The sequence below is a fragment of the Gallinula chloropus genome (genome assembly GCF_964237585.1).
Source record: "Gallinula chloropus genome assembly, chromosome: 3".
NCBI classification, from domain to species: Eukaryota; Metazoa; Chordata; class Aves; order Gruiformes; family Rallidae; genus Gallinula; species Gallinula chloropus.
This window is the reverse complement of record NC_140087.1, coordinates 89,657,797-89,670,454: the sequence shown is the minus strand read 5'-3', so window position 1 is coordinate 89,670,454 and position 12,658 is coordinate 89,657,797. Positions and strand designations below refer to the sequence as shown.

The following is a 12,658-nucleotide window of genomic DNA, read 5'->3' as shown; positions in this document are numbered from 1 at the left end:
AGGAATATTAGTTATGACACCATATTTGCAAATAAATGATTATCTAAATCTGGATGATTATGCAAAAAAAAACCCTTTATGTTATTTTTTCTCCTCAAAACCAAATCCTACTTTACAATATAGAAAACTGCAAATAAGTGAAATTTAATATTGCTTTCTTCTTTCAGAATGTCCAAGATCCTTTCACTTCGAAAAGTGGAAAGCAATTAGACAACCTTGCTGAAGAGTGGTTCAGCAAAACTTCTGCAACCTTCATTTTAGGAAGACATTTAACTGCAGGTGGTCAGAAGTTGAGGGACCTCTTCCTGGAGAGCTGTCAGTGTACTTTTCTTAATCCAGTGCTCTGTCCCTGCGCATTCACAACTGGCCAGATGGACATTTGGCTTGACTCAGTGCAGCTGTTCTTTTACTTTTGTTATGAATGGCTTACCATTTCAAACATTTCAAATTCCTAAGTGTAAGCTAATTAAGTTTCCACAACTATTTCTTAGGAAGCTATGAGAAGATCCTGTGTTTCCTAGTGATGTCAAAGACAGTTGTCCAGCAGCCAACTTGCATCAGGAATAGTAAAACATTGTATTATCTCACCTAAGCATCAACTTACCGATCGCCCTGGTAGTCCAGGCTGGCCAGCATCCCCTTTCATTCCCTGACGACCCTATAATTTTTGTAAATGAGTTAGACATTCTGAATTACAGAACAGATCAGCAAAATAATTTTGTAAACAGATACAAAATGTTTCCTGCAAGATACCTGAAGGAAAGAATCCATAAGGTTATTATTTATTACGGAATAAATCAAGATCCATATACCTCTTAACTGAAACAAGATTGATCATCTCACAAACATTTGCAAATGCAGGATGACTGTTCAACATTATATAAAAACATAGACAAGCAGACTTCTGGAGGGGCACATGCTTTGATAAGGAAGTGAAATAGACTTTTCAGTAGGAGAGACCAATATCAATGTCTTCACAAGCAGGAGAGGAGGGAAGGGTTACATGTTTTCTCCCAACCTCCCTTATTCTCAACTGGCAAATGGAGCTGTCTGCATTCAGAAAAGGTAAAAGTTTGGTCTTTTTAAAGTATTACTATTTTTCTCTAACCCATGGTCCAGAAGGCACTAAACACTTCCAGGACACAAGGAGGACATAAAGAACCAATATGTTGCCATTCACAACTTGCTGTATTCCACAAATACTATGGCACTGTAGTATAAATGCACAGTCTAAAGCCACATAAGCTAAATTTAACAATACAATATTTATTTTCCGTAGTGGCTTGTATGATAATCCAGCATTAATAACTGTTGATGATGTACAAATAATCAAATAATTTGTAAACATAGCCTGCCAGTGTAAATTGTATTTCCTATGAAAAATGAAATTACATGACTGAAAAGTGGCACTCTAACATTGTTAGCTAATGAGAAGTTTCAAGAATTGCTGGTTTTGTCGGTAATTCTATTCTTCAAAGGTTTTCAAACTGAATGTGACAAATAAAAATATTTATTCCACATGTAAAAGGAATGTGTTTGTTCTTTCCCATGGTTTGGCACCTTGGAGGCTATCTTGATGAAGTTTTTCCTCCTGGCATATAACAAAAATCTTGTTAACAAAATCTTTCAGTTTTGTCCTTAGAAAACATAAGATGTACCTAGCCTTAAAGCACATTGTGTTTTCCATTTCCCAAATTACATTACAGACTAAGAAGGTAACCTGGTTCCAAATTTAAAATGAAACAGTGTGCAATCAGACACCACTTCTATTATTTTTTTTCATAAACTTTATATTTGAATCAAAGTCTTCATACAAAAAGCTCCCGATTGTATTAAAACCCAAGCTATTCCTAAACAGGAAACATCAAAATTATATTCCTGCTTTTGGGGTGATTACTTATTAAAATATGGCAAAAACCAGCCTTAATAATTCAGAATGTAGACAAGCGTTACCTATGCTATCTGCTCTAAATAAAAGAATCTGGTGAAACTCTATCAGTATTAATAGAGTTAGTCTGTCTTTGAAAGCATGTACATGGAATCAAAAATTCTCAATAAAATACACATGCTGTTGCCAAGAAAGTCCCATAAGAACAAAGGGCTATTTTGTATGCCTATATCTGGGCACTCATTGCCTCTCTGAACTTTCAGCTACTGAATTAAGCTCAGAAAATAGAAGTTGAACATGTAAATCTGCAAAAAAGGCTTCAGAGTAATATCACACAATTAATTTTCCTGAACCACAGTTCGACTGTTTTGAGCCCTAGAACTTGGCCTAGCAAGTCTACAGAAAAGCTGTTAAAGAATAAAATGGAGTAGCACATTGTACATTGCAATGCTTAGACTCTGTCCCTTCACAGACATCCCACGAACACATGCAGCATTCAGGACACATAATGCTATTGCATTGGAAGAGTCTTGCTTCAGAAAGAAACTTGTTCCATAATGCTGCTGTGTTACAATGAAAAAGGAACGTTAGGGCAAAGCTGCCACGCTCTTCCCAAGACCCATGAACCACACTGACTCTCCACACTTAGAAAGGCCACTCACCGGTTCTCCTGGGATTGACAGCCCATTGGGACCTTGTGGACCTGGGGGACCTTGAGGACCAGGAGGACCTGTCTCACCACGAGGACCAGGTGGTCCCTTGAACCAGAAAATTAAAACAAGATTGTAAATTACAACCTCTTCTTAGACACGTAACAGCAAAATCCTTTGGGTTAGACACAGGGTAAGTCAGAAGCCTGGACACACATTTCATACTTCAGTACAACTGTGGAAACTGTTATTCAAGTAGCATACCCTTCCATAAGGTATTTTGTGATTCATGTTGGTGGTCTCAGGCCAATACATGCCTTCTGGCAGAAAGGACAAAAATGCTGCAAAGCGTGTATTAACACCCTGGGGCATGTATTCTGGTCAATGCCTTTGAGGCTACATATATATATATATATTTTATATATATATATAGTTTTATTTATTTATTTATATATGTTATATATATATATGTATAGATAGACTCAAATAGGTAAGCTGCACATAAAGAGCATATAGGCATATTTCCAATCTTTTTTTCTAAATCTCCTTTCTTAGTTCAATATAGTACTAAGCACACAAATTTTCATGCAGGTAAGGATACAGCAACATTATAGATGCACTCCAGAAAGATACTTACAGATGATCCAGTCAAACCCCTTTCACCTCTGGGACCTTTTGCACCTGGGCCACCCTAAATAGAATATTTAGAAAGAAACGTATTTCATACAGGGAAAGCAAGGGTGTATCATACTGGTGTGCATTATGAAACCTCTTTATCAAATTCTTCTGTGAAAGCCCAAAGTTTTGACGTGTATAGATCACATTCCTAAAAAGAGTACTGGAATAGAAGGTGCATCAGGGACTCAGTTAAACCACATCGGCTTCAGCCTTGCAAATTCAGCCCACAAAATATTGTCATTTTTGTCGTTGCAGATACACACTTGTTAATTTATATTCATCAAAATCTCTGCATATGTCCCTGGTAGACTGCTAGACAACTTAACTGGGCTTCAGATTCCTCATGGAGCATTTCTGATAGCTTCAAAATGGAAGGACTACTGGGCCGAGTACAAGGCTTTTGTATTCAAAGCAACTGGTAGGAGCACATCCATTCCACAGATTACTATCTCTCCACAGAAACAGTGTAACACACTTACTTCCCTGATTTCCTTGGAGTGAAATCCTGACTCAGTATTTAGGAAAAATATTTGCATAATCCATTAAAAATATCCTGTACATGAAGTAATTGGGCCAGGTTCTTTCAACCTATGAAACAATGAGGAGCTATTCACAGTGATCTCACTGGAAAGATGATAAAAGGATTATTATATAATGAAGTAGAGGTGGTAGGAGCTGCCCAACTGTGTCTTAAATGGAGATGAAAGTGGAGCAGATTTCTATGATGTTATGGATATGCTGACAGGAACTATCACTCTGACCGACCTTTGTTTCACAAAACCACAGATTAACACAAAAACACTTCCAGAAATATGGAAATTAGAAAATCTGTCTATTGCAAATAGTTCCTTACTGCTGGTCCAGGGGGTCCTGGAGGTCCCACGCTGTCTTGAGTACATGTACAAGCATTTGGAAGAGCTGGACATTTTGCTTCATCTCTCTGAAAATTCAATTACAACTATTAAAGTCCTTTTAAAGAAAAGTACTTTGTGGTAACACATATTTCTACAACAATAACAGCAAGATTCTCCATTATCCTGTTTTGAGGTATAAGTAAAACTCACTGCTAAACAGTGGTTTCTAAATGTTTCTACAGGACCTTTCATATTTTAGCATATTTTCTATATGAGCTATATACACAAACAGAGGCACAGGCAAAATCAAATTCATATGTGGTTTCTGTTGTTCTAATATTTATATCCAACAGACAAGTAGTTTGCACTGAAAAAAAGACATTACTTTTTGAATTGCAATCTAAGAACAGTTTATATAAAAAAATAACATAGCTGTTGCATTCATAATACCTAGGATCTTAAATATCACTAAAACATAAGATGATGATTAGAGGGCTGGAGCACCTGCCCTACGAAGAGAGGCTGAGGGAGCTGGGCTTGTTCAGCCTGGAGAAGAGAAGGCTGCGGGGGGACCTCATTGCAGCCTTCCAGTACCTGAAGGGAGCTTATAAACAGGAGGGGATTCAACTTTTTATAAAGATAGACAATGGCAGGACAAGGGGGAATGGATTAAAACTAAAGGAAGGAAGGTTTAGATTAGATATTAGGGGGAAGGTTTTTACAAAAAGAGTGGTGAGGTGCTGGAACAGGCTGCCCAGAGAAGTAGTGGATACCCTGTCCCTGGAAGTGTTCAAGGCCAGGTTAGATGGGGCCCTGGGCAACCTTGTGTAGATCCAGGCCTGAGGTTGGTGGCCCTGCCTGTGGCAGGGGGGTTGGAGCTCTATGATCCTTGGGGTCCCTTCCAACCCAGACCATTCTATGATTCTATGATAAGATAGAATTGACATTTTTTGCACCATTCCAAAGGGACTCAATTACAGCACATCACAATCTACCTTAGACACAAAACTTTGAAATGCAGTGTTGTTCACAGGCTGCTCTGACAGCAATGTCAGTATGAAGTATAATACCCAGTTAATATTGATATTTTTTAACTTCCTACTAATAAAATTTTCTGGTTATTTCTACTTACCATAGAAGGAAGATCACAGCATCGGTCCCTGCTAGTCCAAACTGGACTGCATACAATGTCAAAATTCTGGATTTCTAACTGTAAAAGAAATGATGACTCTTGAAAGATACTAGAGATATTATTTATGAATTCTAGTGGCATTATCATTTAAAAAATACTCCTCAAACAAAGCATTTCTAAGGTAGTTAACATTCAGACTTTAATGTCTTTTCCTGACAGTGACAGAAAAGTTATTTTTAAATAATAACAATTTAAACCAAGCATATATAAGGCTACAAGAGCTTCAAGCACTGATGCTTCCTCTTCTTCTTGGTCTGCAGCACAGACACTTGAAAGCTTTGGGTGCAATACCAGTTTCTTAGCAATCCTAATCTTTAATATCTTTCCTCAGAAAGTTTCAAGGGCTTGCATTAAGGAATGGATTCATATGTATTGCTTACTGTTGCTGATCTCCGGTCGCCTTTCAGAAGTTTCCCAAGTATTTCATAGCCATCAGTTGTGATGTTCCCAGCATTCTTAATTGGCTTTTCCATTATTTCACTGCAGTCAATGTAAATCTTAACATTTGATGAAGTTACAACAATATGAACCTGAAAAAAATGTAACATAATATTTAGAAAAGGCACGCAGATGTATTTACTTTAATAATATAACAGTATTTCACTGATTAGGTAATACTGTTTCACATTTTCTTCCTAACTATTCTGCTTTACTTGCAACCAGTGGGAAAATTCAAAGTCCAAGAAAGTCTACGACACTAGCAACCTCTTTAAAATGTGTTGACAATCAGTAAGATGAATGCACAAGCACAGCTAAGAAATGCTATTTCATGTAAGAGTTGAACTACAATGACCAGTTTAAAAAGCTTGCCTAAAAATTGCTTTAAGATGGCATCAAAGTAAAAAAAAAAAAAAAAGGAAAAAAAAAGAGAAGTGAATATAAGCTCTTCTTGTCTTCTTCTGATGGCTGGGACCACACAAGATGTTTATGAGTCTGTGACTGCCCACTGGCTAATAGAGTCTGTCTGTAGCTCAGAGAGTAGATTGTTTCAGATCCAGAGATCCAGGGTTCAGTTTCTACAGATGACTCAACCAGAGGCATTAGTTGCATTGAGATACAGGAAGTGAGCAGAAAAGCCTGCCCAGAAAAAGACAAAATAATGGAAGATGCAAGAGAGAAATTTCCATAAGAGAAATTTAGCTACAAAAAAAGGGGGAACAGGGAAGAAGAGGAAGAGATTGTTGGAATGACTGTAAGACCCGGAGAAGAGAACAAAATGGTTGGGTAAAACATGCTAAATTTTAAACAAAAGAACAAACAAAATTGAAGTAGAGGTTACCATTCCTAAAATTTATAGCACACATGGCAAATATTATACAATGAATTTCCTACGTTCAGGAATCTCCAAGAAAGAAACAAGGCTCTGACAATTTCATAAATCTAATAGTTGATGAAAGAAAATCTTAGGGCAACAGAAAGGTTTCAGTGGCTTTATATACCTTAAATATTGCATATATTTTATATACAGCACATAATTTATACACATTATAATATCTATGTAATTGTTAAAATATCAACACAGTAAGATCATCAGTAAAGAATTCTTGAAGTATGTATTTATGTTTTAAAGCTTCTGTTACCACAGTACATAACCCTTCAGAAATCTATTGCTGATGACTGCTTCAAAAAAAGTAGCATAAAGTTGAAACAGATTCCCTTAAATCTCCTGAGTCAACAAGTGCCTGAACCATCTCCTGAGAATTTGTTCTTTTTTTCCATATTGGATATTTTCCCATGTGGACTTGTCTCCAAGTCATCAGCGTAGCTTATCTTTAAACTTAATGTGCTTACACTTTATATAATTTGAATTAACTTTTGAAACTGCCCCAATTTTTTTTTTCATCTGAAATTCAGTTGCCATTACACTTTAATTCTCAGTGCTGTGTATACAAGTGTTTTTTTAATTAACATTCCCAACATTGTTCATTGACCAAATAAAAAAGAACTAGTAGAAACGTAATTGAGTGTGTCTCATCTTGCTATTGCATACCAAAATTTCCACAAAATAAAATAAGCACCAGGCCAAAACTTTAAATTCATTATCAATTACACATCATATACTCAGTCATTTGATTATATGACTAAATTTTACAGGTTAACTAATGAACCAAGCAGTTAAAATTCATAGCAGATGTAATTTATTAATTCTGAAAGGTACCTAACATGAAAGTCCTACTTTCTCACAAATTAAATAAAGCAAATTACACCTGCATAGTAAATGCATATTACTGCATTTTCATTTGCACATAAAACTTAGGATATGTGAATCTAAATGCTGAATGGGATCATCAATTTGAAAATGTTCAACCAGCAATGACTGATGAATATTATCTATCTATCCAAAGAAGTGATCTCAGCAGTCAAAACCAAGAAGGGGTCCCCCAAGACATTGACTCAGCTCACTGCTGAATTAATACCAGCTCTGAATTTCAGCTCTGAACCACATGGTCCAAGCATAAACCTAGTAAAAGTATGCATCCAGTGTTTACAGTAAATAAACATCTCTCTATTCAACCCTGCTACATTTTGTTTTCAACACAATGTTTTCAACAAAATGTTAACAGAAACATTCTCTTCAGTTTCTAACACATCAACATAAAGCATCACTTGTGACCATTTCCAGTGCCAGAAGGCACTGAGGTTTTAAGAAAGAAAACATACTTTAATCTTTCTCTCCAGACCCCTTTTAAGATACAGTTTGATGGTGTTCTGATCTACTGCTGCAGGAACCACATCAATAAGCTAAGCAAACTATAATCCCATATGTACACCAGCAGAAAGACACACACTCATTAGCAAATTTCCTGTTGCAAAACTTCAATCTAAAAAGGAAGCCTAGCATGGTAGGAATAAGAAATTAGAAGTCGTCTGTCTCTCCAAAACATTGAGTTATAAATTTAATGACTGTCTCAGGCAGTCAGGATTTTTCCTATGGGACTTGCCAGATTCAACAGCTTTCACCACAGCTCTGCTACGCAAAGTGCTCAAGTGCGCCAAAGTAAATTTCCCGGCACAGTTAGGTGTAGTTCACTGTGCTTCACTGAATGAGCCAGGAAGTCATCGAATGAAAACCACAAAAATGTTTGACATTCTGGACAACATCTTCTTGCATTCTAAAGATCTGACATTTCTTTGAAACTGGATGGTAGGAGAAATTGCAAAAGTACCTTTTGAAATGTGTTAATCTTACTTTCCTTCCTTCATCCAGCTGAAACTACTGCTATTCTTTATTAAGAGCTAATCAACATGGCTGATACCTAAGGCTTTCCCCAGCACATGAGCTAGGGAATCCCATGATGCTATCATTAACAACCTGACTCATATAGCAATCATCCTGGAGAGAATCCAGAGGAGCCAGCTCAGTTACATGGTGAAAAATCCCAAACACGGCTCTTTAAATCAAGGCTACTCCAGTTACTTTAAACACTATCAAAACCAGAATGTTTGATTCCTTTCTGGGGAAAAAAGAAGGGGAATGACACACCGCACTAAACAACTGTTATGTTTTTGCTTAAGAAATAGCCTCATAAGCAAGAATACATAGTTCCAGAGCTTTAAGATACTGTTACTCCTGTACATCTTATGTACATCTTCTCATCTTAGGATAGCTTTCTGATCATATGTATGAGTGCATTTAATTGGTAAATTAATACAAGGTTTGTGATTTTTATTTCTCCACCATTGTTTTTCACCATCAGGTGTAATAAACAGTTGCACACAACTGCTAATGTTGCTGGGGTTGCATGTCTTTCCCCACTTGCTCTGATAAGCAGAGCTTCACTGTAAGTGTTGTCAGATAATTCTGCTCAGCTCTATCACATTTAGAGGAATGACAAGGAAAAATATGACTCTGAATGTCAATGAAATTAGCAGAAAACACTTCAGATAGAGCACTGGCAGTACAGTGTGTAGAGAGCTTCACACCACTGATTTGAAGAAAGGAAGTTTAAGCTCTCACACTGCTGCACGGCAGTGCTACATGCTGTTCTGTGTTTTAACAGTACTTCTTGGTGATAAGATGACTTCACTTTTACACCAAATCAGTATCTATCCTATCCTAGTCTCTGCTGGCAGTTTTTCTCACTCCAGTGGATAAATACATTTCCATAAAAATCAGCGTATCCTACCAAACTATTAAAAAAAAAAAAAAAAGCAGGAAAAAAGACAAATGCCAAGGACAAAATAGGGCCTGCCTAATACAAGTGTGATCCAAGACTACTTATAAGCATTAGTCACAGAGCCAATGACATTTCTTCACATGTGCAAAAATAATTATCCATTAAATAAATAATAAACAAGAATAATTGGACATGCCATAGAAGCAGTTTGGGAAATTATCCTCTGTCAAATTCTGAGGAACAAACAGATTTTATAGTACTGTGTGATTATAGTAGTCACCCATGTTGTAAGAAGATGAAGTCACAATACATGATCCCTGCTTTAAGCCTAGCAGAGCTGGGTTGACAGTGTGGCCTCCAGTATCAGCAAGTTGACAGAAGCAATTTCTTATCTGCATCCTCAGAGGAATGCTGGGAGTGACTAGTCATGCAGGAAAGGGTATCATAAAGAAAACAAATGTTATACTCTGGCCATATTTAGTCATCAGAATAAAACTAAACTAAACAGAAGGGAGATAACTTGAAAAATGAGAATGTGCGCTTCAGTGGACCAAAAAAGTTGCAATTGCAACACCTTTTTCCCCTAAACATATATGCTTAACACAGCAGGAAAATACTTTTAAACTGTGTTTTAGACATATATGTAAGCTGAGTCAAACACTTCCCAGTGACTAGAGGTAAGGAAGCCTGGCAGGATTGAGTTTTCATAATTCAGTGAAAATTAGAAAAGCAAGCACAAAGTTATCACAATTGAAGGCAGACGCTGTCACACGCAACGATTTCACTAGTCACATGGACATCTCAAAACCATGAGTTTCATTCTAAATTGCAAATAGGTTATATGATCTTCTACGGGCTGTCTGTCATTATTGTTGCTTCCTCAGTTAATATCACTTTGGAGTACATCAGGCACAGTGAATTTAAGCCAAAAATATACCAATACACACGCATACATATATACACACATAGAATATATACATATATTACCTCTGTTAAACACATGAATCTTAGTCAATATGCTATTCACCTCCCAAAATTGGTTTCCTGCCTTTTTCTACAAGTCAACAGCTACTTACTTTCAGTAGCTAGATCTTTTCAGAATGATTGCAAATCACTACACTCCCCCAGAGTCTTTCATCATCACAATTTCATTTTGATTTTCCTCTTTCATGTGCCAGGAATCAGGCTATGATGTCTTGTATAGATATATCCCTCCACTTACAGAACCATCCCAAATTCTCAAGATCTTGACAGATCCCTTACATTGGTTCAAAGTTGGCCTTTAACTCAATTAAAAAACAAACAAGTGTAACTTCAGAGACCTCCTTTTAAATGATCTGCAAGTCCCTATGTCAACTTACATAGTTGACTGGATACAACTGACAGTGACTTCTGCTTGCTTGACTTCTATTTCAAAGGACAGTACTTCAGAAAGCAACACTGAAAGTTTCAATCCTTTACCTTGTGGAAGCTTCCATAAAAGATTTTCTTTACTTCATCATTATCAAAAGTTACAGTTTGAACCTCTCCCCTTGTATCCTTGTTAAAGAATGACAGCACCTTGCTGGCAGCTGCAATAAATGAAAATAATACATTTCTTTTTATGTGTACTATTGAAACCACCATCCTAAAACACACTTATGGATAAAACGTAGAATACCACTCAAACACGCAAACACACAAATTATACTGACCCATAAGTACGTACATGTATGTTCCTCCAGTTTTAGAGGTAATACCAAAGTTGAAATTTAGATTAGTTTAATTATTCTTAGTTAAAAAAATAATTTATGTACAAAGTAAAAAAAAAAAACAAACCTTTTGCAACTAAAAATACATATTCCTTTTACCATGTAAGAATGCTTTGGGTTTCGAAATATTTGGAAAGAATGCATGCAAAGCAGTGTAATATATAAATTGTCTGCACAATAAGCAAAACCATCCTTACGATCAAGCACAACTCCAACTTGTGGTTTGTAATCTCTGTCTGTAATCTGCCAAATTGCAAATGGCTCATTAGGGGATTCAGGCAGAAGACGGAACAACAGAATGATGGTGTACGCCTGTGGCAATCCCTCTGGGTGAATCTCCCTGTTAAAACAATATAAGGACATTTTTTTCACATGGAAACACATGAAGAAAAATAAGATCTTCATCATTTGCTCTTTTTCATAGAAGACATGAGAGTAACAGGAAAACCACAGTGTTTAATGTAACTGAGCATTTTAACTACTCTCTCAAGTAGAAAAGAAGATTGTGTCATTTGTTAAGATGAACTCATAGCCTGTCTTCAATTTGTCCATGTGCCATGGTTATGGAGGAAGCCAGAAGATGGCCAACAGCTCTTGGAGATACATTCCTGTGGCAAGATTCTGCATAACCTACACATGCTTTAAATTTCTTTGTGATAACTACAGAAAAGAGAGCCATAGCTTTATTTATTTATCATGTGACCCATTTTACCAGCAACAGTAAGCAGCACTTAATTACTGCTGCCTTCAGGCACAGATACAATGAAGGATTTAATGTACTCCCTGCAATTAGTGATGCATTTTGGCTCCACCCCATTCACTCGTGGCTGAGGTTTAGATTTGTGATGTTCAGATTATTATACATTTTAAAAAACAGAAAGACAGAAGTAAGGGAATACATTAGATGGACTCCAGTATTTTCTGAAGGGGAGGGAATGCAGGAAGGGCTCCGTAAGAACAGAAGTAGCTTCTCCTTAAATGTTATAATGAAACCGAGAAGGGGATTTGGCCTCATGCACATAAACACAGAAATCTTAAAATTAAGAGAGAAGCTGCTCTGTATTCTAGGCAAAGCTCATGTACATATACACCCTGCAATAACAGCATAATCACTAAGTTAACACCACCACGCAGCACAGAGCAAGGAAGAAAATATCAAAGTAGATAAAGCAACACTATTTAGAACTTGGATACTTGAGTTATCTCAGATGTGGAAACAGCTATGCCACCAGGATCAGGATGCCTTTATTGCTTTGCTGACCCAGTGTAAAGTGAATGTTATTTTCTGGCTTCTCATGAAAAGTAAGTGCCCAGAATACTCAGGCAATTTGACTCCACCTCTTACAGCAGACAACAGATTATGTAGCACAACAGTAAAAAAAAAAAAAAAAAAAAAGAAAGAAAGAAATAGGAAGTGTATCTTTTCATTGTCTTAGTATTTTATCCTGCTAAATGCAAGTTTAATCCTAATATAAGAACTGCAAAACAAGATCCCAGTGATTGGGATTATCTGTACTTTCTAAAGTA

At 36.6% G+C, this 12,658-nt stretch overlaps 1 protein-coding gene across 1 annotated transcript in view; it reads right to left on the bottom strand.

Moving 5' to 3' along the window:
- COL12A1 (collagen type XII alpha 1 chain) overlaps positions 1-12,658 on the bottom strand; it is a gene marked incomplete at both ends in the record, with an annotated part of 98,799 nt that overhangs the window by 15,950 nt on the left and 70,191 nt on the right. The window contains 8 exons of the mRNA XM_084262139.1: positions 605-658; positions 2,551-2,646; positions 3,176-3,229; positions 4,070-4,156; positions 5,203-5,280; positions 5,643-5,792; positions 10,842-10,951; positions 11,329-11,471. Of these exons, the coding sequence (XP_084118265.1) occupies positions 605-658; positions 2,551-2,646; positions 3,176-3,229; positions 4,070-4,156; positions 5,203-5,280; positions 5,643-5,792; positions 10,842-10,951; positions 11,329-11,471 (772 nt within the window). The remainder of the gene's footprint in view (positions 1-604; positions 659-2,550; positions 2,647-3,175; positions 3,230-4,069; positions 4,157-5,202; positions 5,281-5,642; positions 5,793-10,841; positions 10,952-11,328; positions 11,472-12,658) is intronic.